A 23,931-nucleotide genomic window follows, 5' to 3' on the forward strand; every position below is an offset into this window, starting at 1 on the left:
TATTGTGTGTTCAGAGGGACACTTAGGAGAGGGGGGGGGGGCGACAATGGTGTCTGTGTGTGTGTGTGTGTTTTTGGGTGCGCGTGCACATGTGTGCTTCCACTTCAGTGTGCTTGTGAAAGTAAAGGTATTATATGTGTTTCAGAGTGTGTGTGTGTGTGTGTGTGTGTGTGTGTGTGTGCGTGTTTTGGAGTGAGTGGGTGAACTCAGGTTATGTGTGTTTGTCGATCCCTAGGTCAGTATGTTGGTCTGATTTTCCATCTCCCTCTCTCTCCCTTGCTCTTTACCCCCCCCCCCCTCACACCCACACCCTCACTTCTTCTCCACAGTTCTCTTCTCCCCACCCTAACTCTCCCTGTCTCTCCCCCACCCCTCTCTCCCTGCCTCTCCCTTCCCCTGTCCACCCCCCTCTCTCGGGGGTAGCTAGTTGAGTCTGTTACAGTGTCTGCTGCCGTTGGTAGGAAACAGAAGGGGCTCTGCTCTGTTTTATGGAAATGGGACTAAATTGTTGTCTTCCTGTCGTCCCAGCACAGCGCCTCCGCTCATCAAATTACCCTGTCAGCCTGAGCAGAACGAACCCCTCTTTCATTCCAACACGCTCCCCCCTCTCTCCCCACTCTCTTTGGTCTCTGGTCCCTCGCTTTCCCCTCTCTTTTATCCCCCTTTTGCTCTTGGTGTTACTGGCGTGCGTCTTTCACTCCTTACTCGGTCTTACTCTCAAAAGTCGCTTTTGTCAGGACTACTCTACTTTTCCAACGTTACGCTTTCTGCTCTGTTAGTGGCTGGAACTGCAGTGTCCCTCCCTCGCTCAATATTCTCTTTTACTTTTTTACACACTCCTCAGTTTGTCCCTCTGCACGTCGTCACATTTCTTCTTCTTAGTTTTTTTTTAGCTTGCTCACTTTATTACGTAATAACTTGATCACTTTCTCACTTGCTCGCTCCCTCACTCACTCACTCACTCACTTCTCTGGTGCAGCCATCACTCTTCAGTCAACTCACCATCCCTCTCACCCAACCCATCTTCCCTCTCTTCCCCTCACCCCTCCATTCCCCGCAGTTTTCTTTTTATCATAAATGCACCACAGACCCGTAATTCGTGACAAAGTCCTTCTTGGCGTGACTTGAAAAGGCCCACGTTTTCCTTTTTTTCCCTCTAGCCTCGAGCGTTCATGCAACTGAAGGCCAAATGCAGCAGGCAGGGATCGCCACAGTTAATGTGTGCTGAGTCTGTCGGAGACCCCAAGGTTCACAGACACCCTGCAGGTCCCCACACACTCCCTCTTTCTCTCTCCTCCTCTCTCTTTCCCTCTGCCAGGTGTTTCCTTCTCTTAAGATTATTCCATCTCGGAATTCAGTTGGTCATCCCAGGTGTCTGTGTATGCGTCTGTGTGTGTGTGTGTGTGTATGTGTGTGACTTCAAGTTGGTTGCAAGGTCAAAGAGGAGTTAAGAGTATCTCTGCTAAGTGTGTTACAGCAGTGTGTAGATTTTAGAGCTGTGTGTAGAGTTTGTGCAACAGTGTGTGGAGCATGGACTAGTGGTGTGTAGAGTGCGTGGAGGTGTAGAGATGTACTGTATGTAGTTGTGCGTGTTTGCATGTTTTACTATACTTGTGGGTACCAGAAGTCCTCACAAGAATTGTAAACCAACTAAAATTCGGACATGTTGCCTGTCCTCACTTATAAAAAGTATATTTCAGGGGTTAGGTTTAGGGATAGGAGTTAAGGTTAGGGGTTAGGTTTAGGGATAGGAGTTAAGGTTAGGGGTTAGGTTTGGGGATAGGAGTTAAGGTTGGGGGTTAGGTTTAGGGATAGGAGTTAAGGTTAGGGGTTAGGTTTAGGGATAGGAGTTAAGGTTAGGGGTTAGGTTTAGGGATAGGAGTTAAGGTTAGGGGTTAGGTTTAGGGATAGGAGTTAAGGTTAGGGGTTAGGTTTAGGGATAGGAGTTAAGGTTAGGGGTTAGGTTTAGGGATAGGAGTTAAGGTTAGGGGTTAGGTTTAGGGATAGGAGTTAAGGTTAGGGGTTAGGTTTAGGGATAGGAGTTAAGGTTAGGGATTAGGTTTAGGGATAGGAGTTAAGGTTAGGGGTTAGGTTTAGGGATAGGAGTTAAGGTTAGGGGTTAGGTTTAGGGATAGGAGTTAAGGTTGGGGGTTAGGTTTAGGGATAGGAGTTAAGGTTAGGGGTTAGGTTTAGGGATAGGAGTTAAGGTTAGGGGTTAGGTTTAGGGATAGGAGTTAAGGTTAGGGGTTAGGTTTAGGGATAGGAGTTAAGGTTAGGGGTTAGGTTTAGGGATAGGAGTTAAGGTTAGGGGTTAGGTTTAGGGATAGGAGTTAAGGTTAGGGGTTAGGTTTAGGGATAGGAGTTAAGGTTAGGGGTTAGGTTTAGGGATAGGAGTTAAGGTTAGGGGTTAGGTTTAGGGATAGGAGTTAAGGTTAGGGGTTAGGTTTAGGGATAGGAGTTAAGGTTAGGGGTTAGGTTTAGGGATAGGAGTTAAGGTTAGGGGTTAGGTTTAGGGATAGGAGTTAAGGTTAGGGGGTTAGGTTTAGGGATAGGAGTTAAGGTTAGGGGTTAGGTTTAGGGATAGGAGTTAAGGTTAGGGGTTAGGTTTAGGGATAGGAGTTAAGGTTAGGGGTTAGGTTTAGGGATAGGAGTTAAGGTTAGGGGTTAGGTTTAGGGATAGGAGTTAAGGTTAGGGGTTAGGTTTAGGGATAGGAGTTAAGGTTAGGGGGTTAGGTTTAGGGATAGGAGTTAAGGTTAGGGGTTAGGTTTAGGGATAGGAGTTAAGGTTAGGGGTTAGGTTTAGGGATAGGAGTTAAGGCTAGGGGGTAGGTTTAGGGATAGGAGTTAAGGTTAGGGGTTAGGTTTAGGGATTGGAGTTAAGGTTAGGGGTTAGGTTTAGGGATAGGAGTTAAGGTTAGGGGTTAGGTTTAGGGATAGGAGTTAAGGTTAGGGGTTAGGTTTAGGGATAGAAGTTAAGGTTAGGGGTTAGGTTTAGGGATAGGAGTTAAGGTTAGGGGTTAGGTTTAGGGATAGGAGTTAAGGTTAGGGGTTAGGTGTTTAGGGATAGGAGTTAAGGTTAGGGGTTAGGTTTAGGGATAGGAGTTAAGGTTAGGGGTTAGGTTTAGGGATAGGAGTTAAGGCTAGGGGTTAGGTTTAGGGATAGGAGTTAAGGTTAGGGGTTAGGTTTAGGGATAGGAGTTAAGGTTAGGTTTAGGGATAGGAGTTAAGGTTAGGGGTTAGGTTTAGGGATAGGAGTTAAGGTTAGGGGTTAGGGGTTAGGGAAAATAGTATTTGTGTGTGTGAGAGAGATTGGGGCCACTGGGCAGGCGTGTGTCAGCATAATCAGCCCTGATTGATGAATGCCTGGCCTCTCTCTTTGACCACATAGCGAGACACACACACACACGCACACATATCCACAACACCAAGACTAGCCAGCTCCCCCCAACCCATCCCCCATCTCTCTCCAATATTCCTCTCCATCTATACCCCCCATCTCTTCCAAACTTACTCGCTTGGCTCAATATTGACACTCCATGTCTGTGAATATACAGTAAGCCATCTCCCCTCTCTCCTCCACTTTAAAATCACACCTCTACTAGCATCCCCAGTGGGACCCCAGTATAAGCACGTTCAAAGACTCTCTTGGCGGACAGACGTGTGAAGAGCAAAGTATTTTCCCCTGCCCTTTGGATTGACCTGTGTGTGTGTGTCTCGAACGGGAGTCATTCACGTCAGTTGGATAGACCCCGTAAACTCACTCTGAGGGTCTCTTTACTACGGCCTCTTTTTGCTCAGCAATCAAGTCCCTTTTTTCCCTTCTCTCTGTGCAAGCTGGGATACAATAGATTTGTAACACTGTGTGCGAGTGTGGTTAGGGGCTTTGTACTGTGGCTTGTGTACTCATACCTACTGTCACTCGCTCTACCTCTGGAAGGGCTGCGAGGACAGATAGCACCACAACAATCCCGGTCCACCATTGCCCCATTGTATTATTTAACCTGTTTATATTGTACATTATACATGTACAATTTATATACAATTTATACTGTTTATATTGTCCCATTGTATTATACATTTAGGCTATACACAAACATTAAGAACACCTTCCTAATGTTGAGTTGCACCCCCGTTTGCCTTCAGAACAGCCTCAATTCGTTAGTCCATATTTAAGTAATAATGCACGAGGAGGTGTGGTGTATGGCCAATATACCACGGCTACGGGGTGTTCTTATGCACGACGCAACGCGGAGTGCCTGAATACCGCCCTTAGCCGTGGTATATTGGTCATATACCACAAACTCCTGAGGTGCCTTGTTACCATCGTAATTAGAGCAGTAAAAATAAATGTTTTGTTATACCCGTGGTATACGGTCTGATATACCATGGCTGTCAGCCAATCAGCATTCATGGCTCGAACCACCCAGTTGATAATGTGCATTATATAAATGTGCATTTGTGCTTGTGCTCACAGGTGGACAGCGACACCATTTGGAACGAGGTCCACTCGTCCAGCGCTGCTCGTCTAGCTGTGGGCTCCGTCGTGGAGCTTTGCTTCAAAGTGGCGGCTGCAGAGCTCAAGGTTAGCCTCATGTCCCTCGTCACCATGTGTTTGTCTATGTGTTTGTCTGTCTGTCTGTCTGTCTGTCTGTCTGTCTGTCTGTCTGTCTGTCTGTCTGTCTGTCTGTCTGTCTGTCTGTCTGTCTGTCTGTATGCCTATTACCAAAGATAATGCCATCTCGCAACTGATGCTAAATGCTAATGCTAGCAACATCTCAGGTGAACAGGTGGCAGAGTGGAACATTGATAATTAGACCTCATTAGCAGTGCTAACGCTAGCCCCACTCAAGTGAATGAAAGGGCTTGTGTATCATCGTTAATATAGCATCGTTAGCCGTACTCACTCTTAACACCTACAGACTCGGTAGGAATGCCCCCCTCCCCACCGCAAAGCTTTCAGACAGACACCCCCGCTTTCCCCTCCTGCCTTCCTGTGTCTGTGACCGTGCTGGATTATCACTTGAACCCCGCTGGCGACCTAGCGCATGGGGACCAGTAAGTTGCTAACGCTAACAGTCTCTGCTAACACACACATTTAACTAGGCAAGTCAGTTAAGAACAAATTCTTATTTGCCATGACGGCCTACACCGGCCAAACCTGGATGACACTGGGACTCCCAATCACAGCCGGTAGTGATACAGCCTGGATTCAAACCAGGGTATCTGTAGTGACGCCTCTAGCACTGAGATGCAGTGCCTTAGACTGCTGCGCCATTCGGTAGCCTGCACACTGCATCAGAGCAGAGCTGGCTAATGGAGACTAATGATGATTCCTCTCAGAGCCGTTAGTATAGCATGCTAAATTACTAACACTCACATGGAGTTTCTGCTAGGACTAGTGACTTCAACAAGCACTCTCATTGTTATAGTAGAGTTGAAAGCATGATATATTGTTATTTGAAGGTTATTGTTAGGAGTGTATCAGTTGAAATGAGTATGTATGCCATCTAGTGAACAACACTTGTTATTGTTACTGAGATGAGGGTTTGATTCATTTACTTGTTTGATTCATTCACCGACTTGTTTGTTCATCCATTCATCTATTTTTCAATCATCCCAATGGATTTATCGAGGACATGGTCTCTCTCTGTCTAGGAATAAGGACCTGAAATAGTCATGAAAATTCCTGCACTCTACATAGGGGTTAGAGGTCACAGGAAGTTATCCCCTTGCCTCTTAACACCATCTTAGCATACACACACACACGCAACCCCGAGAGGGGGGGCAGACTCTAGCATCACCTGCATCCCCCCTGGCCTGTCCGAGTCAGCATTCCATCAGCATCTTCAACGTTTTTAAATCAGACACGCTCGCTCTCACACATACAGCTCTTTGAAAGTGGCCCCTATCGTCAGACAGGATCTGAGTCCCTCCTCTCCCTCTGCTAGAATAATATCCTCTGTGGACAGGCGAGGTGGAGTGCAGTAATCTACAGCAGCTGCCTCAACATCATTAGACTGGACTACAGGGACACAGGTCCCCTCACCATGTCCCTGCATACCACAGTCAGTCACGGCCCCCAAACACTGGGCGTCCCCATGTTACACAAGGACCCTAAACAGTCGGCGCGGGAGTCCCCTAGGTCCCCACATTAACACAGCATCCACGTCTCGCACTGCTACACCCAGCTGACAGCCACGTGTGTGTGTGTGTGTGTGTGTGTGTGTGTGTGTGTGTGTGTGTGTGTGTGTGTGTGTGTGTGTGTGTGTGTGTGTGTGTGTGTGTGTGTGTGTGTGTGTGTGTGTGTGTGTGTGGTGGCAGGGGTTGTGTCTGTGTCATCAGCAGTGTCTGGCCCTCCGCCCTGTCAATGGCAAAACAATTAACTGTGAGCTATAGCGGGATTTAAGGTCAGAGAGGAAGAGAACTAAATATTGCATGGAGAAACTGGAATGCGTGCATGCGTGTGTGTGTGCACGAGTTGGTGTTCATATCCTGTATATATGTGTAAGTGTGTGTTTTCGTGTGTGCGTTTTTGGGGCTATGCGTTAATCTGAGTATGAGTGTATTTCAGTCTGTGACTGCTCAAGGCCTTATTGAGCTCCCAAGTGGTGCAGCGGTCTAAGGCACTGCAGCTTAGTACTAGAGGTGCCACTACAGACACCCTGGTTCAAATCCAGGCTGTATCACAACCAGTAATGATTGGGAGTCCCATAGAGCAGTGCACAATTGGCCCAGCATTGTCTGGGTTTGGCTGGTGTAGACTGTAATTGTAAATAATTATTTGTTCTTAACTGACTTGCCTAGTTAAATAAAGGTTAAATAAAAAATGATGGGTAATATGGTTCTGTCTACTCTGATTGGCAGAATGGTTTTGCTGTAGTCCGGCCCCCTGGACACCATGCAGAGGAGAGTACACCTATGTAAGTCCCACCCCTTTTATGCTTCTTCCGTCTCATTCGAACAGATCTTGTTGACGTCATTACGGAACAGTAGAGAGATTTCGAGGCAAAATCAAATGTTCAGAACCTGTCAGACTCACAAAATGTATATCATTTTTTTCTCTCCCCCCCTCCTCTCTTAACATTACATCACATAGGGGATTCTGTTACTTCAACTCAGTGGCCATCGCTGCTAAACTCTTGCAGCAGAGGCTCAGTGTCAGTAAGATCCTGATTGTGGATTGGGTAAGTTTACCTTGGACTTCCTGTGCTTCCACGCAGAATAAGGCAACAAAGGATGTGACCTATCTTTCACAAAAAAAAAAAAATCATGTTCTGTGAGTGTAATATAATGACAATACATCAGGGTTCTAGATCTATGAAACACATAACATCAGTCGTTAGAATCTGTCATATTGAAAATAGTCCACATGCTCAGGAAGAGATGGATGCTCGATGTTGGCAGGATCATTGCTGGGTTCATTATTCGGCTTCCCAAAGTCTTTGAACCACTTTTCATTTCCTCCGGTTTTTCACTGAGAGAGATTTCTACAACTAGCCCTGTCATCCAGGCAGCAAGCACAGTTTTCTTTTTGCTCCTTTTTTTTGTATTAGAAAATGTCTCGATGTCGAGGCATATAAAGCAGGGGGAGACTGTAAAAAAAAAGGACACTCGGATAAAAAAAATAACCTTCTTTAATAAAACGTGTCAATTGTATGAGATAATGCCTCAATATAGAAGCTTAGGTCACTTTTTTTTAATATGGTTGACTATGTGGGAAGGTCTGTTAAAATGAAATGGATATCGTAGCTCAAAGTAAAAGATATTCTCACCCAGCGATGTGGTTTTTAGGACTGGCTTAACCCAATTGTATGCCTAAAACATATTCAACCCTCTGAACCGGTCACAAAGACTCTGTCGGGTTATGGTATGTTAGATAGTGGCTAAGCATGACAATTGATAAGAGTTTGTTTCAGGGTGTCCACTTTTCTACTTTGGTGTAACTCTTCTATGTCCATCTGACGACTGACTCAAGTTCGATTTTGTTGTTTAGCGCACAACGCTCATGAATAGGTTTTTAACGTGAAGACCTGATCCAAAATCAGTTGTTAGAGTCAGGAAGTAAACTTAAACCTGCCTACCCCGCCCCTCTCATATCTGTCAGGATGTTCACCATGGCAACGGCACACAACAAGCATTCTACAGCGATCCCAACGTTCTCTACCTGTCACTCCATCGCTACGACGATGGCAACTTCTTTCCTGGCAGTGGAGCGCCTGATGAGGTGAGTTGGCAGAGTTGGGGACACGCTCGTGTGTGCGTGTGTGTCTGCGTGCATGTTTGTCTATGCTTACTTTGACAAGCGCTTACTGTTCTTCACATCCCTGGCAAACATGTTGACAGACACTGGTAGCTCAACTGCCTGCACAGTGTGCAAGATCTCAACACCAATAGTTTCCTCGTGCTAAGGAAAAATAATTTACTGAAGTATTGTTGCAGAATTCTGGTCACTTTTCCAAAAATTCCCAGGTCTGCTAGAATTCCTGGTTGGAGGATTCCAGATTTGCTGCTTATTCCCTCCTGATTCCGAGGAAACTTCCAATCGGGATTTCTGGAAAAAAATTGAATTTTGCAACCCTATTGAATGAATCACTCTGTTGAACACTAACCATAAAATGAAATGGTGCCATGTTGCAACAGGCAAACACTTGGTAGTATACTTTCCACCCATCACTGGCTCAGTAACCAACAATGACCATAGAATTGACCCTTCGCTTTAGCCCTGCCCGTCTTAGTTACTGTTGCAACATTTTCCAGGGAAGCCACTGGTGAAATTCCCTCACAATGATCTCAAACTGTTTGTTTTTTAATACACAATGAAATTAAACACAGACCACCCCTTGCTGATCAGGAAACTCTTGGGTACATTGAGGTGGACTGTCATTACAGTTACTTCACGGGAATTTGTTCAGATGAAGGTTTGCAGTGTGGCTTGCCAGTGAATTCACTGTCATCATGCAGTCAAAGTTACTAACCACTTTTGGAGCCAACTAGTGCTTTCAAATCATTTCCTAAAGTCAACAGCAGATTAGAGTTATTCAGCAGAGGTGGGACCAAGTCATTGTTTTACAAGTCACAAGTAAGTCTCAAGTCTTAGCACTCAAGTCCCAAGTCAAGACAGGCAAGTCCGAGTCAAGTCTCAAGTCAAGACTGACAAGTATCAAGTCAAGTCTCAAGTCCTAAACGTTGAGTTTCGAGTCCTAAACAAGTCATAATGTGCTCTTCACCAAATGTAATACCATTTCATATTTTTAACAAGAGTAATAGTTAGTATATTACATTTATGCAAATCATGAATATTAAAAAAATGTATATATATATTTATTACTTTCCAAATAAACATAATATTTCCATGGAAATACATGTGTAGCCATGAGAAAGACCCCCCCACCCCAATAGTGATCGACTATCGAGGATCGCTATGGGGCGCAATCAGGCGATGTACACAATCGCTCAACCTTAACGCACACACACACACTGTGAAAAACTGAGGGATACGCCAAACACTTCATCAACAGGCTCTGCATTTAAGGATCACAGTGACGAGTACTCCTGGTTCAATGTTCAATTATTTAGCCATTTAAACAATTACTTTTCAAAAGAAAATCGTATTTCCCACTGTCCTCACTGGCTTTCATGCATTTCAAACGTGAGCCTGTTTGAGCAGTGTTGCCAACAATCTTTCAGTGAGAGGTCGCTAATGGCTTCTTAATTTGTCGCTAAAGTTGCTAGATGACGTCATCACAGCACCAATTTGCAGTACTGCTGCGGTTCCCGTCATAGCGTTTTCATCCCCCCCTCTCCCACCATACCCCCCTTACCCTGGTGCTTCTCTGCCTGGGCGTGCGCCGTTGCTGTGACTTATGTTGCACAGACAGCCTCTCCCACTCTTGTTTGCGGCAGAATTGAGTGGCAAAATACACTTAATGCTATCGAAACCATAGAAATGCTCGCAACTCCCCAAAGTCAGCCTGAAAAGTAACTGCATTTGTCGCTTGCCTCTTTAACCAATAACAGTCACTAAATTGGCAACACGCTGTCCGAGGTGTTGCACTCGACGACAGTTGCTATCCATTGGGAGCACTGTGATTGGTTTGCGACAAAGTTCTGGGGGCGATGCTTAGAGAAGGGTCAATTGATTTTTGGAAATGTTCCTGTTAATCACATTCAAATTGGCAACTTGAAGAAAACTAAATTGTTGTTAGTTATTCCTTGGTAATTGCTACAATATTGGCAGTCATCTAACATCTCCTGATACAGGAGGTCATACGACGGGGTCATTAGCAAGGCTCAGGTCAGATTGTTGTTGTTGTCTGTAAAATGCCCAGGCTTAATGTAAAAGTGTGTTAGTGTGTGTGTGTGTGTATGTGTATGTGCATGCGTGCGTATATTAGAGCGTGTGCTCTCGTCTGGCAGGTGCAGTCTGAGCTTTGACAGGTAAATGGCAGCAATCCCAGCAGTCTTTTCCTAGATGGAGGCTGTTCTACAGAATAATTGTCTAGAGTGTGTAATAGTACAGTATATGCATGTCATTTTGCTTGAGTGTATGTGCGTGTGCGCGTGTGCGTGTGTGTGTGTGTGACTAACCTATGTTGTGTCTGTTGTAGGTGGGCACTGGGGCAGGCATGGGCTTCAATGTGAACATGGCTTTCACCGGGGGACTGGAACCACCCATGGGAGACGCAGAGTACCTGGCTGCCTTCAGGTAACACACATGTCACACACAGACTAGCTACCACAGAGTATGATGAGGATTTCTTATGCTAGGTCAGAAATCATGAGGGAGAGAAAGAGAGAGGGGCCAGTTTAGTGGTGAATTTACAGCGGAGGGGGATGGCTGTTGGTGTGTGAAGTGCTCAGGGAGCACTTGGCTGAGGAGAGGGGTGTATATCAACAAACTGAAGGTCCCAGTGCTCAGTCTGTCCTGACAGTTCCCAGCTCTGGAACCATGTACACACTACTGTCATGCCGCAAGTCTACAGACGCACATTAAAGGGATGATTCACTCCAATATCCCTCAATGCCTTCTTGACGTTAATGTAGATGATACCGGATGTTGCCGTCATCCAAAGCTTTCAACTTAAGCCGAAGTGACTGATAGAGTAAGCTATTGTTAGCAGTTAGCATTAGAATATAATACATATAAACAGTTGATTGCAGATTCAGGACAACTGTAGATTTTTTTAGAGGGGGTACAAATGTAGACGAACAAAGAAAACGGATTGGGTGATTTATGTCAAATATCCCTGCCAAATCGGAGGCACAAGTACAACCATGTGAACATCACTTGGGGTCAGACCTGGGTCAAATACATCACGTCAAGTCATTTGAATATGCTTCAGGTGCACTTGATTTAGTTTGCTCTGTACAATGCAACCAAATGGATAGTCCCAAAAGTGTGCATATTGTCCACATATTGTCTATTTTTACAGTGATAGCTATTATCAGGATACAGTAGGTCAATGTTACATCCAAGGCAGAAATAAGTGTAACTGTAACAAAAGGTCATGTTATACCATGACTGTATGAAATGTCTCTCGTCCAAAAAGAGCTGAACTCATGATACTGTAATGCCTCCTTTTTCACAGTTTATGAGTGGCCTCTATATGGCTGAGAGGCAGGGAGGCTTGAAGTAGGATGTGTTGTAATACATGGTCCTTTGGGCAGCCTCTTTTGTCTGCCAAGCAGGCTGATGCCAGGGCTGAACTCCATTAGGTCCGCTGTCTGGGGCTATTTATAACCCACCTACACACTCACACTTTAAACACACACATAACATGAGCATGTTCATATAAACATCCAGTAAACACACATACACACACACACACACACACACACAAACACACACACACACACAGAAAAACACAAACATCACGCAAAACTCATGCACGTATGCTCAACACCAATTCCCGCAAACACACAACACTAACACACACACACACACTTGCAGGCATACACACCTACTCATACACACACAAGCATACATGGCATTGCATGCAAGTATAAACTTACGTACAGTACATCCACACATACACACACACTCACACACACACAGACATGTGGTTGGGGCGCAGGGCAGAGGGTGATTCACTTTGAAGATGAGCCTGTCTGGCCAATTGGTCTGAGTTGCCGGTGCAGGTAGACATAGACACACATCAAACCACTCTGTCTCACTCTACTGACTGGCTGGCTGCACGCTATACTATACTAACCAGGACAATGTGCCCTGCTAATGTACCCCAGACCTCCACATAACCCTGCTCCTCACGTAACCCCACACTGACCCTCTCACATCCAGACAGATGGATCACATGCTGTACAAGCCGCAGTATTGTATGTGTCACATGGATTTGTACAAGAAGTGGGACATGATACATATTAGGGCGCATATGTACCTATATACTGTATATACATATCTGTCGACAAACCCTCAAGCATTGTGCCCCCACCAATGTGTAGCATGTCTCTTGTGTTATAAAGAAACATTTTATGCATTTATGCTCAAATCTATCCTTTGTTTTTAAACCACCCTGCCACGTTATGTTGGCGCTGCGCTTGATTGAAGGGAAATTGTTTGGAAAGGGTAAGAAATCTTGTTTGTTGATACTCTGTGATTTCAGACTGTGGGAAACATTGGAGTCAACATGTGCCGGCATCCCTGTCGAATGCTTTCGACACCTTGTACACTCCATGCCCCAACGAATTGAGGCTGTTCTGAGGGCAAGAGGAGGACCTATGGCCAATAATCTGAAAGGCTGACACCGAGCAAAGTCCATGACCTTTATGAGATAAAGGATTGATGTACCCAATCTTAAATGATACTGTAGCCCCTCTGTTTTTGTGTAGACCTAAATGAGATGCAGTAAGTACGAGCAATATAGTATTATAGCCCCACCTCGACCTCCCGGCCCGGCTCCACGAGGGGGCCTGTTTCCTGTACGAGGATAGTGCGCGAGTTGGGAGCTACCTCAAAACTACCAAGGAACCAGGTAAGGATGGCAGTAGAGCAAGGCGAAATACAGCAGGATATATTGTGGAGTGGGCTGGGGATGCCACAGAGATTGGCGCACAGACCACCACATATCGGCAATCCTGCGTTTTCTGTGCCCGAGAAGCAATGCGATCCACAGCCGTGAGCAATGCTGGAGCTCACGGACTTGCTGAAATGGAGCATTAAAAAGAGCAAGCAACGGGAGCAGAGACAGGAGGCTCGGCTCTTAGGTGCTAGAGATGGCACTTATTGATCTACAAGAAAACAACGCTGGCATCGGGGCACAAGACCATCTGGGCGATGGGGTTAGAGCAAGCAGAGGCTGGCCTGATTGCGCCAGTCGGCACCCAGATCCAAGGGGCCCGGTGCCAGTGACGTTGCAGGTCGGACCTGTCACTCCCCAAGGTCACTGACAATGATGAAGTCGATGTGTGCCTCGCAACATTTGAACGGATGGCGGCTACGTGTGGCTGGTCGAGAGAAGAGTGGGTGATTCCCGGCTAGTCTACTAACAGGAAAGGCAGGAAAAGCCTATGTGACTATGGACATTAACTTCGTTCATGATTATGTCGGTGTTAAGGAAGCGATACAAAACTAAATATAATATCAGCAAAGACAATTATAGAATGCGCTTTCGGGAAGAAAAGACAAGAGGCGGGGGAATCCCCTCAGGAATTGTTTGTGCGTCTCCGGGGGCTGGATACCACCAACGGAGCACCCAGTTGAAACTGTCCCAGATGTTGTTGTGCTTGAACAATTTCTTCTGATGATTCCATCTGAAATCAGAGTTTGGGAAAGGGAAAGGGATCCGAATTCTACTGCAGAGGCGGCGCGTCTCGCAGAGGTCTACATGTCTGCACGTCAAGACCAACGGGCCTTTTCCAATGCAAACACAGTGGCAGCTGCTAGACGCAGTCGGTTTGTGGGATAATGTGGGACACATGGTAAGACACAACACAAAGTCTTCTTTTAATTAGCAAAGGGACCGTCAGGGTTTTTCTTGTGGCCTAGTAGGACATAAGGCGGACAACGTAATGTATGGCACGCAGAGATAGTGTGCGTTTGTGCTACTTGCCTACGTCTAGTTTACTCCCTAGTGAGTTGCAGGTTAATGAGCAGCTATGTGAGTGAGGTGTTTCTAAATGGCAAGTTGTTGGTGGCTTTGGTTGATACTGGCAGCACACAAACACTCGTTAGGGCCGGTCGAATTAAGTTAGTTGCAGATCATGGGCCTGTAGTACAGCTGAAGTTTGTTCATGGGGATGTCAAACAGTATGCTAATGCTGAGGTTATGTTGACTGTGCATGACCACAGGTTCATTCTCTGTGAAGAGATGGTTGCTGGCCATATGATGTTGTCCAAGGGACTTATATCCCCATATTGTCAGAGTTGCTAGAGCCAAAGCAGCGTCTACAGCACCTAGGGACGATATTGGGGTAGATCCAGAAAGCGAGGCTCACTCCAAGTGTGCTGTGGCCCAAGAAGAGGTCCTGTACTTGAGTTTCCGCATTGGCCCAGAGGGCATGTGCCCTCAAGTGGACAAAGTAGCAGCCATCCAAAACAGTTCTTTGCCTAGCACACAGGCTGTTGGTGAAGTCCTTCCTGGGGCTCGTTGGCTCTGGTACTGACGTTTTGTGCCAGACTTCTCAGATGTGGCCCTACCCGTAGAGTGAACTGACCAAAACCAAAGAGCAGAAACAGTTCCTGTGGACCATGGCCTGTGAAGAGGCATCCCAGAGGCCCAAATGGGTGGTATGGAGCCATCCAGTTCTGGTCAGTCCAGACTTCGCCAAGCCTTTTGTGGTGCAGACTGATGCATCCAACGTGGGGCTGGGAGCTGTGCTAGCCCAGGGAGAGTCGGACAGGAGAGATCTGTTCTGTTCATCAGCTGAAAACGGAAATCACATGAGTACAGGTATTCAGTGGTTGAGAGAGAGCACATCGCGAGCATCGAGAGCTTGAGGTATTACCTTCTTGGTAGCTCTTTCCTTGTCCAACATAGTTGCAGACTATGTTGGACAAGGAAGCCCTCCTGTACTGCCCCATGTACCATGATTGGTTTGTTATTTTCAGCCTGAGGGCCATGTAAGAAGCTATATTAAATCTCCCTTTACTGTTTTAGGTCCCTTTACACAAATAGCAAAAGGGTTCAAATGATTGGGTTGGCGCAAAATCTGGATCTCCACTGCGCTTTACCAGCACCATGGACAGAGCATGCTGCAGAGTGTGTGTGCGTTTGTATGTAGGGAGGCTATGGAAAGCCACTAGGCGGTTAGGTGCGTCTCCATTGAGTTTCCATAGAAAGCAGGGAAAAACACTCCTCGTCTGTGCTAGGCTACGTCAATAATGATGTATATTACGTGAATACGAGATACGCCTCTGCCTGTAATGTTTTGATTTTGATTTATAGGGATTATAGGGATTTATAGCCTATTTAGCTCTAACCAGCTAATCTACCACTGCCACGATGGGTATCAGAAATCAAACCACCAAGGCCGCCGCAAAGCCCAGCAGCGACGATGCGGCCGGGCTCCAGCTAGCTCTGTGTGAAGAACCCACCCCCGTGTTTATAGTAGGCCGGCATTGCGTAATTTATTACGTGGGTGGATGGAATTTGATCCACAGAAGTGCCGTATCGCATCGGCTGTGTACAGCTGCATTCACATTGGCTGTTTGTAATAGGTGAATTACCCTATCTAGCTTGTACCAAATAGACCTTTCTTTACTGTGTAAGGCACTGTCCATTTTGCTGATACAGTGCAGTGGAGATGGGCTACAGATTCCGCGCCAACATGTCACTTCAAAAGCACTCAATGGTCTCAGATACTCGGCATTGGCACCTTATGTTTTTTGTGGTATAGTGTAATATAAGCAGAGTTCAATATAATTCCAATGCAAGAACCCCCCCCCCCCCCCAAAAAAAGATTTCAACTGATTCTTAGTCAATTTATCCTGCCGCAGGGTCTGTCGACCTCTCATAGGCTAGGTGAAAATTCCACCACTTTGATTCACCTATCCAATCCTTTGAGATGTACACAAGTAGATGGAGAGAGAGGGAAATTGATTTGACATGTTTTCTTTGGCAATGTAATTTCTTACACTTTCCATGCCAATAAATCTTCTTGAATTGAACGGAGAGAAGGCGGGTTGGGGGGCTAGCTTGGGGGAGTAGGGGCTAGGGGTCAATTTAGGAGTGACAGGGACGTGGGTCTTCCCCTTATTTCACCCAGCTGGCCCCCGGCGCTCATCAATCCCACAATGCTGCAGTGAGTGTCTCTGATTTACAGCACCCAGAGGAAAATGGCCAGCACAGCCCAACAGTCCATATATCTACTCTCCCGCCATCTCTCTCTATCTTTCCCTTTTTTACGTGTACATTTTAGTCATTTATCAGACGCTCTTATCCAGAGTGACTTAAAGTAGTGAGTGCATACATTTTTTTAAATTTAATTTCATACTGGTCCCCCGTGGGAATCAAACCCACAATCCTGGCGCTGCCCTTTACGTCCCTCTCTCTATCAAACACACAGACAAACCTCTCTCTCTCTCTCTCTCTCTTTCTTCTCTCTCCCTCTTTCTTCTCCCTCTCCCTCTCTCTCTCTCTCTCTCTCTCTCTCTCTCTCTCTCTCTCTTTTTATTCTCTCTCTCTCTCTCTCTCTCTCTCTCTCTCTCTCTCTCTCTCTCTCTCTCTCTCTCTCTCTCTCTCTCTCTCTCTCTCTCTCTTTTTATTCTCTCTCTCTCTCTCTCTCTCTCTCTCTCTTTTTATTCTCTCTCTCTCTCTCTTTTCTCTCTTTATTCTCTCTCTCTCTCTCTTTTTTATTCTCTCTCTCTCTCTCTCTCTCTCTTCTCTCTCTCTCTCTCTCTCTCTCTTTTCTCTCTCTCTCTCTTTTCTCTCTCTATCTATCTCTCTCTCTCTCGCTCTTCTCTCTCTCTCTCGCTCTTCTCTCTCTTCTCTCTCTCTCTCTCTCTCTCTCTCTCTCTCTCTCTCTCTCTCTCTCACACACACATATTGCATTTGCAGGGGATCAAGCCTGAGCCTCCAGAAAGGGAGGAAAAAAAGATAAGAAAATTATCCCTAATGAAAACCAGAAGTCCCATCTCTCTCTCCTTCCCTCACGCTCCCTCTCTCATCATGAACTTGGGAACAGAGAGGAGAATTGAGCTTAATTCAAACCAGCTCTCCACAACGTGAGATGACAAGGCTTTGAAGTGTGTCGGAAAAGCCTTTGAGCCTGACATGTAGGCATGGCTAGCGTTAACCCTTTGTTGGTTAGTGGCTTTGGGCGGTATGGTTTTCAGTTTTTTGTTGTTGTGTTCAGTCAAGCTATAGTATCTTCCTCCTCATTCACTGCCCTTGTTTAGGACTCCACTTGAAAACACACTGTGGTGTGTTCTGCGGAGGAGAGGTTAAAGCGAGGAATGGAAAGGAGGAGTGGAAGATGGAGAGAGTCCCTAGAGAGGGAGGTTTCCCCGGTTCTTGTCAACGCCACTGAGTGAACAGCTGCCTCTATTCTGAAAGCGTGTTCATTTGTGTGCGTGCGGCTGCATGTCTTAGCACTCAAAGCATTCAGGGAATGGTGGAAATGATGGGGACTTGGGTGAACTATGAGTGAACAAAGTCCCTTACCCCTACACAGACTTCTCAGGCCCCCAACGAGTTTGTTCTCTCCCAAAGTGAAACAACACAACCTCACTGGGGAAAAAGGTAAAGAAAACACTGCAGGTGAAAGAGAGAGAGACGTGGCTCGTCGCATCTTCTCATATCTGTGAAAAATCCAATCGCTTCAGGAATGCTCCAGCAAAGATCAGAGGAGGAGGATAATTCATAATTAACATAGTGGACTCCAGAGCCACTTCTGTGGGAAGGTTGACGTGTAGTCACACGCGCGTCGTCTATCTCGTGCATGGGTACATGCGCGTACTGTATATTTGTACGCGTGTGCATGCATGTGTTCTTATGCATATGCGGGTGTACACACTGTGTGTGTGTCTGTGGGGGTTTCTCAAAAATGAATACTACCGTGCTCCAAGCAGCCACTTTGGAGCGCGGGAGGGTCGGAGTATGAATCCAAATCAAAGTATGTGAAATGGAGCACGGAGGGCACTTCTCGGATGCGTACTCCGTTTGTACATGTTTTGAAGCATGCATCAATGCAAGGTTTGCACAGAAATACGACACAACCACGTAAAAAAAACAAAATGTCTTTGAATTATTGAGCTGAAGTGTGAGAAAATCAACTCCTACTTCAGAACAAAATGTTGCCCATTTTCATATGTTGCCTAATGACAATATTTTATCTTGATACGTTAATAAATACATACTGTGTTATTTTTGGCATGTTTATGTGCCTACAATGCCCACTGTAGTGTGCATAGATTGCAAGCCAATAGAAAGTCAATAGCTTGCTACTACTGTTCGCTAGCTAGATAGCCACGAAGAATTGGTAGCTAGCTACCTACGAAGAATTTACATCTACCTTACATTACATTATTTTTAGGTGATTTTTGCCTGTTTAACTAGCTGGCTAGCTAGATTATTACAATTCACATATTGATAGCTGATTATTATGAAGTAAAACATTTTGTTTTGTTTGGTTTCTATTGTTGCCATTGTCCTGGCTGGACGATGCTTCTCAGATGTTATGTTTTATGCGTTCTCTACACTTTCGTCCTCACAAGAACGTATTCAAGAGACCATCCTCGGAGAATGCACTTGTAGCAGGAGAGTGTGGAGCACAGTAGTATGCATATTGAGATACACCCTGTGTGTGTATGTGTGTGCGTGATGAGGATATTACAGTGGGTCAGGGGGATTTGGGTTAGGCCTGACTGTCTCAGGAGAAAGAGGTGTTCAACCCTGAGGCTTAGCAGGTCCTCCCAAAAACGCTCACACACACTGCCGGGATACACATACACACAGACACACATACCTACACAGTCCAACCAAGGTCCATGTATTGAAGAGCAAACTGAATGTGCAACAGGTAATGCCTAAATATGTTGTAAGCACATTTTATTCAGCTTTATGTTTCCTTAAAGGCGCAATGTGTAGAAATCACTCCGTCATTCCAGGTGTCGGATCCTAATTTGATCACCCTGTTGCAGGAGAACTTTCCTGCAAAGCAGGACATTTTAAACGTGTAGTATATTTGAGGTTTAAAAAGGCTTCTGAAGTTTGTAATTTACATCCATTAATTATAATTCAAAGAACAAAAATAGGACAGCACTCTGGTGAATAAACTTAAATTTACATATTTTTATTGCTGTGTATTGCAATGGCAATCAATGTCACGACAATACCACACACAGGTGGGCATAATTGTAAATTCTCAGTCAGCATTGGCCCAATCAAGGGATCCCAGGAGAGAATCTTTGGCATGTACACTACCGTTCAAAAGTTTGGGGTCACTTAGAAATGTCCTTGTTTTTGAAAGAAAAGCAAAGAATGTTGTCCATTAAACTAACATCAAATTGATCAGAAATACAGTGTAGACATTGCTAATGTTGTAAATGATGTAATGTTGTAGCTGGAGGACAGAGGCCCGTTATCAGCAACCGTCACTCCTGTGTTCCAATGGCACGTTGTGTTAGCTAATCCAAGTTTATCATTTTAAAAGGCTAATTAATCATTAGAAAACCCTTTTGCAATTATGATATCACAGCTGGAAACTGTTGTTGGGTAGGCAAGTCAGTTTAACCTAGGCAAGTCAGTTTAGTAAATAACTCTTATTTACCATGACAGCCTACACCAGCCAAACCCGGACAACTGTGCGCCGCCCTATGGGACTCCCAATCATGGCCGGTTGTGATACATCCTGGATTCGAACCAGGGTGTCTGTAGTGACGCCTCAAGAACTGAGATGCAGTGCCTTAGACCGCTGCGCCACTCGGGAGCCCAGCTGGTAAAATGAAAAGACGCAAAAAATAAACTTAAGGACAGGAAGCATGGAAATAGCACACATAGAACGGATCTACCCCTTATTAGACTTGCTTTCCATGAGAATGACCAATCTAAAACTCACATTTCTATGTGAATTTGGTCGGGGTGCACACAAAGCTACATATTGCGCCTTTAATCTGAACAAACACATTCGGTGTGACTGTACAGTTGTGGCAGGGTAGAGCAGAGCAGTATACATGTTCCCTTGATATCCAAACCAGAGCACACCTCAGCGATGACACTTTACAGGCAGGAACTAGCTGACGGAGGCAGTAGGATTTTGGATCCGACCCCACAAACCCAGGATGTCCCATAGCTGAGACGGCCTCGTAAATATATTTAAAACGTATTATCCGCCGGCATAATTAACCAAGCGTTTTTCATCTACCACATAGACATCCACTGATTCACGCCTATAAAAGCCCTCGTTTCCACTCACACTTGCTCTCTAATTGAGCGCTCTGGCTTTCCCAAGGTTGTCGTCTGTTTTAGAGGGGGTTTGTTGATGGGGAATTTGATGATGTGAGCAGCTTCTGATGGAGGGATGACTTGTGTGTGTGTCTCCATACACATTAGATCTGAGGGAGGTTGGGGAGGGGGTAGTGTGTGATTCTCCGGTCACCATGGTAACCGTCATACTTACTTAAGCTCCCCCCCGTCCAATCTTGTGTCTGGCCACATGAGTGCCTGTGGCCAGCTCACTCTTTGGGTTGGGGTATTTTATGTGCTTGATATTAATGGTGTGTGTGTGGGAGCACTTCTAAGCAGCTGAACAAATATTTCCAAGACAGTACTACTCGGTTCATCTCTCCTGGATATTTGCAGCCTACATGTATTGCAACCACCGGGTCATGCTATCATTATCTTACTCTCATTTGCTCTCAATCATTCTCTCCTTCACTTCCTCACTTTACTCATCTCTTACTCATCTTCCTTCCTTCTCTCCTTCTGTCCACCATCCCTGTGCTTTATATATTACGCTGCCCGCTGAGCTAGTGCCAGAGGCATGCTGACACAGTCCGTGACGCACACACTCCGCTGTGTATCTCAGCTGTCTGGGGTACCAAGCCTCCTAAAAATACCTCCTCCCTCTCTCTCCCTTTGGGGGGAGTCCACCGCTGCCGAAAGCTGTGTGGGTGGGCGGGGTTTGCCCATTGCAGGCCTATAATTGTGGCGACGAGAGCAGGATGGAAAGAAAGTGAGCCAGGAGACAACCGCCATGTTCCTGAGGTCAGCAAAGTAGAGGGTTCCTACAACATGACCCTGAGGCACCCCCTCACACAGCACCAATACTCTGCCTATCCAAATACTGCCGGCCCCAAAAGGCACAGTGTGCTCTACTGCTTGTACCAAGCACACAGCTGCACTGGGAGAGCCGTTCATACTGTCACTCAGATAAGTCCCACGGAACCTACACTAAAGATGCCCTGTCACAATGACAAACATTGAAGTTGTCACAGGCACATTTGTTAACGTTCTCTCTCAGACCGATTCCTCTCAGATCAACGACAACAATGTTGACCGCATAAAATGATTTACACAGGTGGTTCAAGAAAGCTTTACTTAGAGTACAAGGAGTACAGGGAAACACTCTAACTATAGCCTCAACAGATGGAGGGTTGTTTCCCAAATGGCATCCTATTCCCTATAAAGTGCACTACTTTTGACCAGGGCCCATAGAATAGGATGCCATTTGGGACTCAGGCCTGAGTCACTGTAACCACAGGTCGCTGTATGACAGAGATAGATAACAAATGTATCTATTTTCCTTCCTCCAGCTGTGTGAGAGAGGGCAGATTGTAAGGCCTCACTTGCCACACCCACACAGCCATCAACACAGACCAACGAGATAGCCTCTTCTCCCAACTAAAGTATCATTGTGTAATTGTGTATTATTACCTCCTTGCTCTCACACTTTGTAGTTTGGGGGTTTCTACGGCCCTGTTTGTTGGGGAATGTTCCTCCCAAAACCAGAGTTGTGGCTTTGATTCCCTGAATGTGAGGTTATTTGTTGTTTACTGAATGTTTGGGTTAAAGTGGCTGCCAATTGGCCAGGTACATTGCACTGTAAGTACTGTATGTGGTTCATAGACGGGTTAGCTGACAATGTCCGAAAACGATACGCACACTTCAATGGGTCAGAAGGCTGTCGGTTGTTGTAATTCTGGATGGCTAGTTAGCTAACAATGACAAGAAGCTGCCATGTGGGGAATAGTAGGTGTCTCGTTTCAGCTCGTTGTATCTTGTTCTTGATACCATGTCTTGGTTTGACTGACACGTCTATGCTAATATGGCAAAAAAAACTGTAACAATGTATTTGAGAGGCAACAAGTGTTCATTGTACCAATTGATGTATGTTTTCAATAAAAATTGGAGAATAAATATAGTTTACATGTTGTCAACAATTTAAGCCAACCCTGTCTGATTTGCCCCATAGTTGTGCACGTGTCGGTTTTGTTGCTAAACAACCAACCCGTCTCTATTGGTTTGCAGTGGACAGTACCAACATCAGCCTCTAGCTGGTGTCTACCAGTAGGTATGTTTAGGTTAGTCACTAAAGGTGAGGATGGCACTGACTGCTTCTTGCACTCTCACTCTTTTTTTCTCCTTCACAGGACGGTGGTGATGCCCATCGCCAACGAGTTTGCCCCCGACGTGGTGTTGGTGTCGTCTGGCTTCGATGCCGTGGAGGGCCATCCGTCACCCCTGGGAGGGTACAGGCTGACGGCCAAATGTAAGTGACTTACTCCTTTTCCCCTTTCTCTCCACCAACACACTCGAGTCTGACTCGAGTCACCAATTTGATGACTTGACTTGATATTTAAAAAAATATATAACTTTGCCTTGGAGCATCAAGACTCGGGATTCGACTTTGACTTGAGACTGATGACTTTAAATTATCATGCCAGGTTTTGTAACGTTTTGACACTCATTTTGTGGCACAGAGTCACCGTGGATTACTCTCCACGCAGCCAGAGACATTAGCCGCAGCATCGGACCTCGCAAAAGAAACGTGCAACAAATTGGCTAGTGAAATGCACAATTGGCCCTCTGATTGGACCAGCAAACTGTCAATCAACACAGGTCGGGTGAGCTAGCGAACAGATTGCTGATTTGCTGTACAGCTATAGGAGCGGGTGCTGTGCCAAGATGAAGTTGTAGGGAGAGAGGATTGCCATCATAAAAAAATATGCAGCTCCAAAAATAGTTTGGTGATTGAGAATAGTGACTGTTTACTTTGCAAGCTCACCAGCAATGGGGTATCAAGCCACAATTAGGCCTGCTGGTCTTTTGGTATTCCAAAATTGGTTGAAATTGATCATTTATTTATGGAGGTTGCATTTGGAATTTGTTGTTCAAATGTATTATTACTGTGGTGAGGATGCACCATAGGCTTGTCTCCCCACTTGCGCTCTCCAAACTCAAACACTGTTCTTTGCTGTTGCTTTCACACATTTAAATGCATATGTGCTAAATCTATATTCCATCTAATCCTACAATAATTGCTAGCATGGAAATCATTCTATACCGGTACTGTTTATTGCAACACATTTCTGTCTGATAAGATAGATTTTCATTCAGCCAACCATTTCTTACCCTTTTGAGTGGGTGCAATGTTTATTGTGCACATGAATGTTAACGAGACTCATGAGGTTAAAAGTTCTGTTTATTTAATTCAATGTCTGGTTTTTGTTTGTTCATATTTCCGGGTTATGTCGGAGTTCCGTGTGTCTGTGTCCTACTGTATGTCTCTGTCATTCTGGTTGTGCGTAATAGGAGCACGTTCGCCTCAGAGCGCATAGAAATAGGCTAGGTGGCCTGCGCGCCACACTTTGGAGTCAGTGTTTTGCATAACAGAGAAAAGTATTGTTCCATGTATGAATGTTGAGGAAATATCATTAATAATCATTAAGTCTGATTAAGAAAAATTTACCAATGTAACAATGGATATGGAAATAGCCTTTTACATTGTAGAACCAGTTTTTATTGGTTGTAAATA

General features: G+C 45.4%; 1 protein-coding gene across 2 annotated transcripts in view; it reads left to right on the top strand.

The window, feature by feature from the left end:
• LOC109902359 (histone deacetylase 4) overlaps positions 1–23,931 on the top strand; it is a 138,435-nt gene that overhangs the window by 97,986 nt on the left and 16,518 nt on the right. For both annotated transcript variants that reach the window (XM_031793896.1, XM_031793898.1), the window contains exons 16-21: positions 4,475–4,582; positions 6,865–6,920; positions 7,097–7,184; positions 8,105–8,224; positions 10,608–10,705; positions 22,547–22,665. In XM_031793896.1, the coding sequence (XP_031649756.1) occupies positions 4,475–4,582; positions 6,865–6,920; positions 7,097–7,184; positions 8,105–8,224; positions 10,608–10,705; positions 22,547–22,665 (589 nt within the window). The remainder of the gene's footprint in view (positions 1–4,474; positions 4,583–6,864; positions 6,921–7,096; positions 7,185–8,104; positions 8,225–10,607; positions 10,706–22,546; positions 22,666–23,931) is intronic.

Source organism: Oncorhynchus kisutch, linkage group LG2 (genome assembly GCF_002021735.2).
Source record: "Oncorhynchus kisutch isolate 150728-3 linkage group LG2, Okis_V2, whole genome shotgun sequence".
Classification (NCBI taxonomy): domain Eukaryota; kingdom Metazoa; phylum Chordata; class Actinopteri; order Salmoniformes; family Salmonidae; genus Oncorhynchus; species Oncorhynchus kisutch.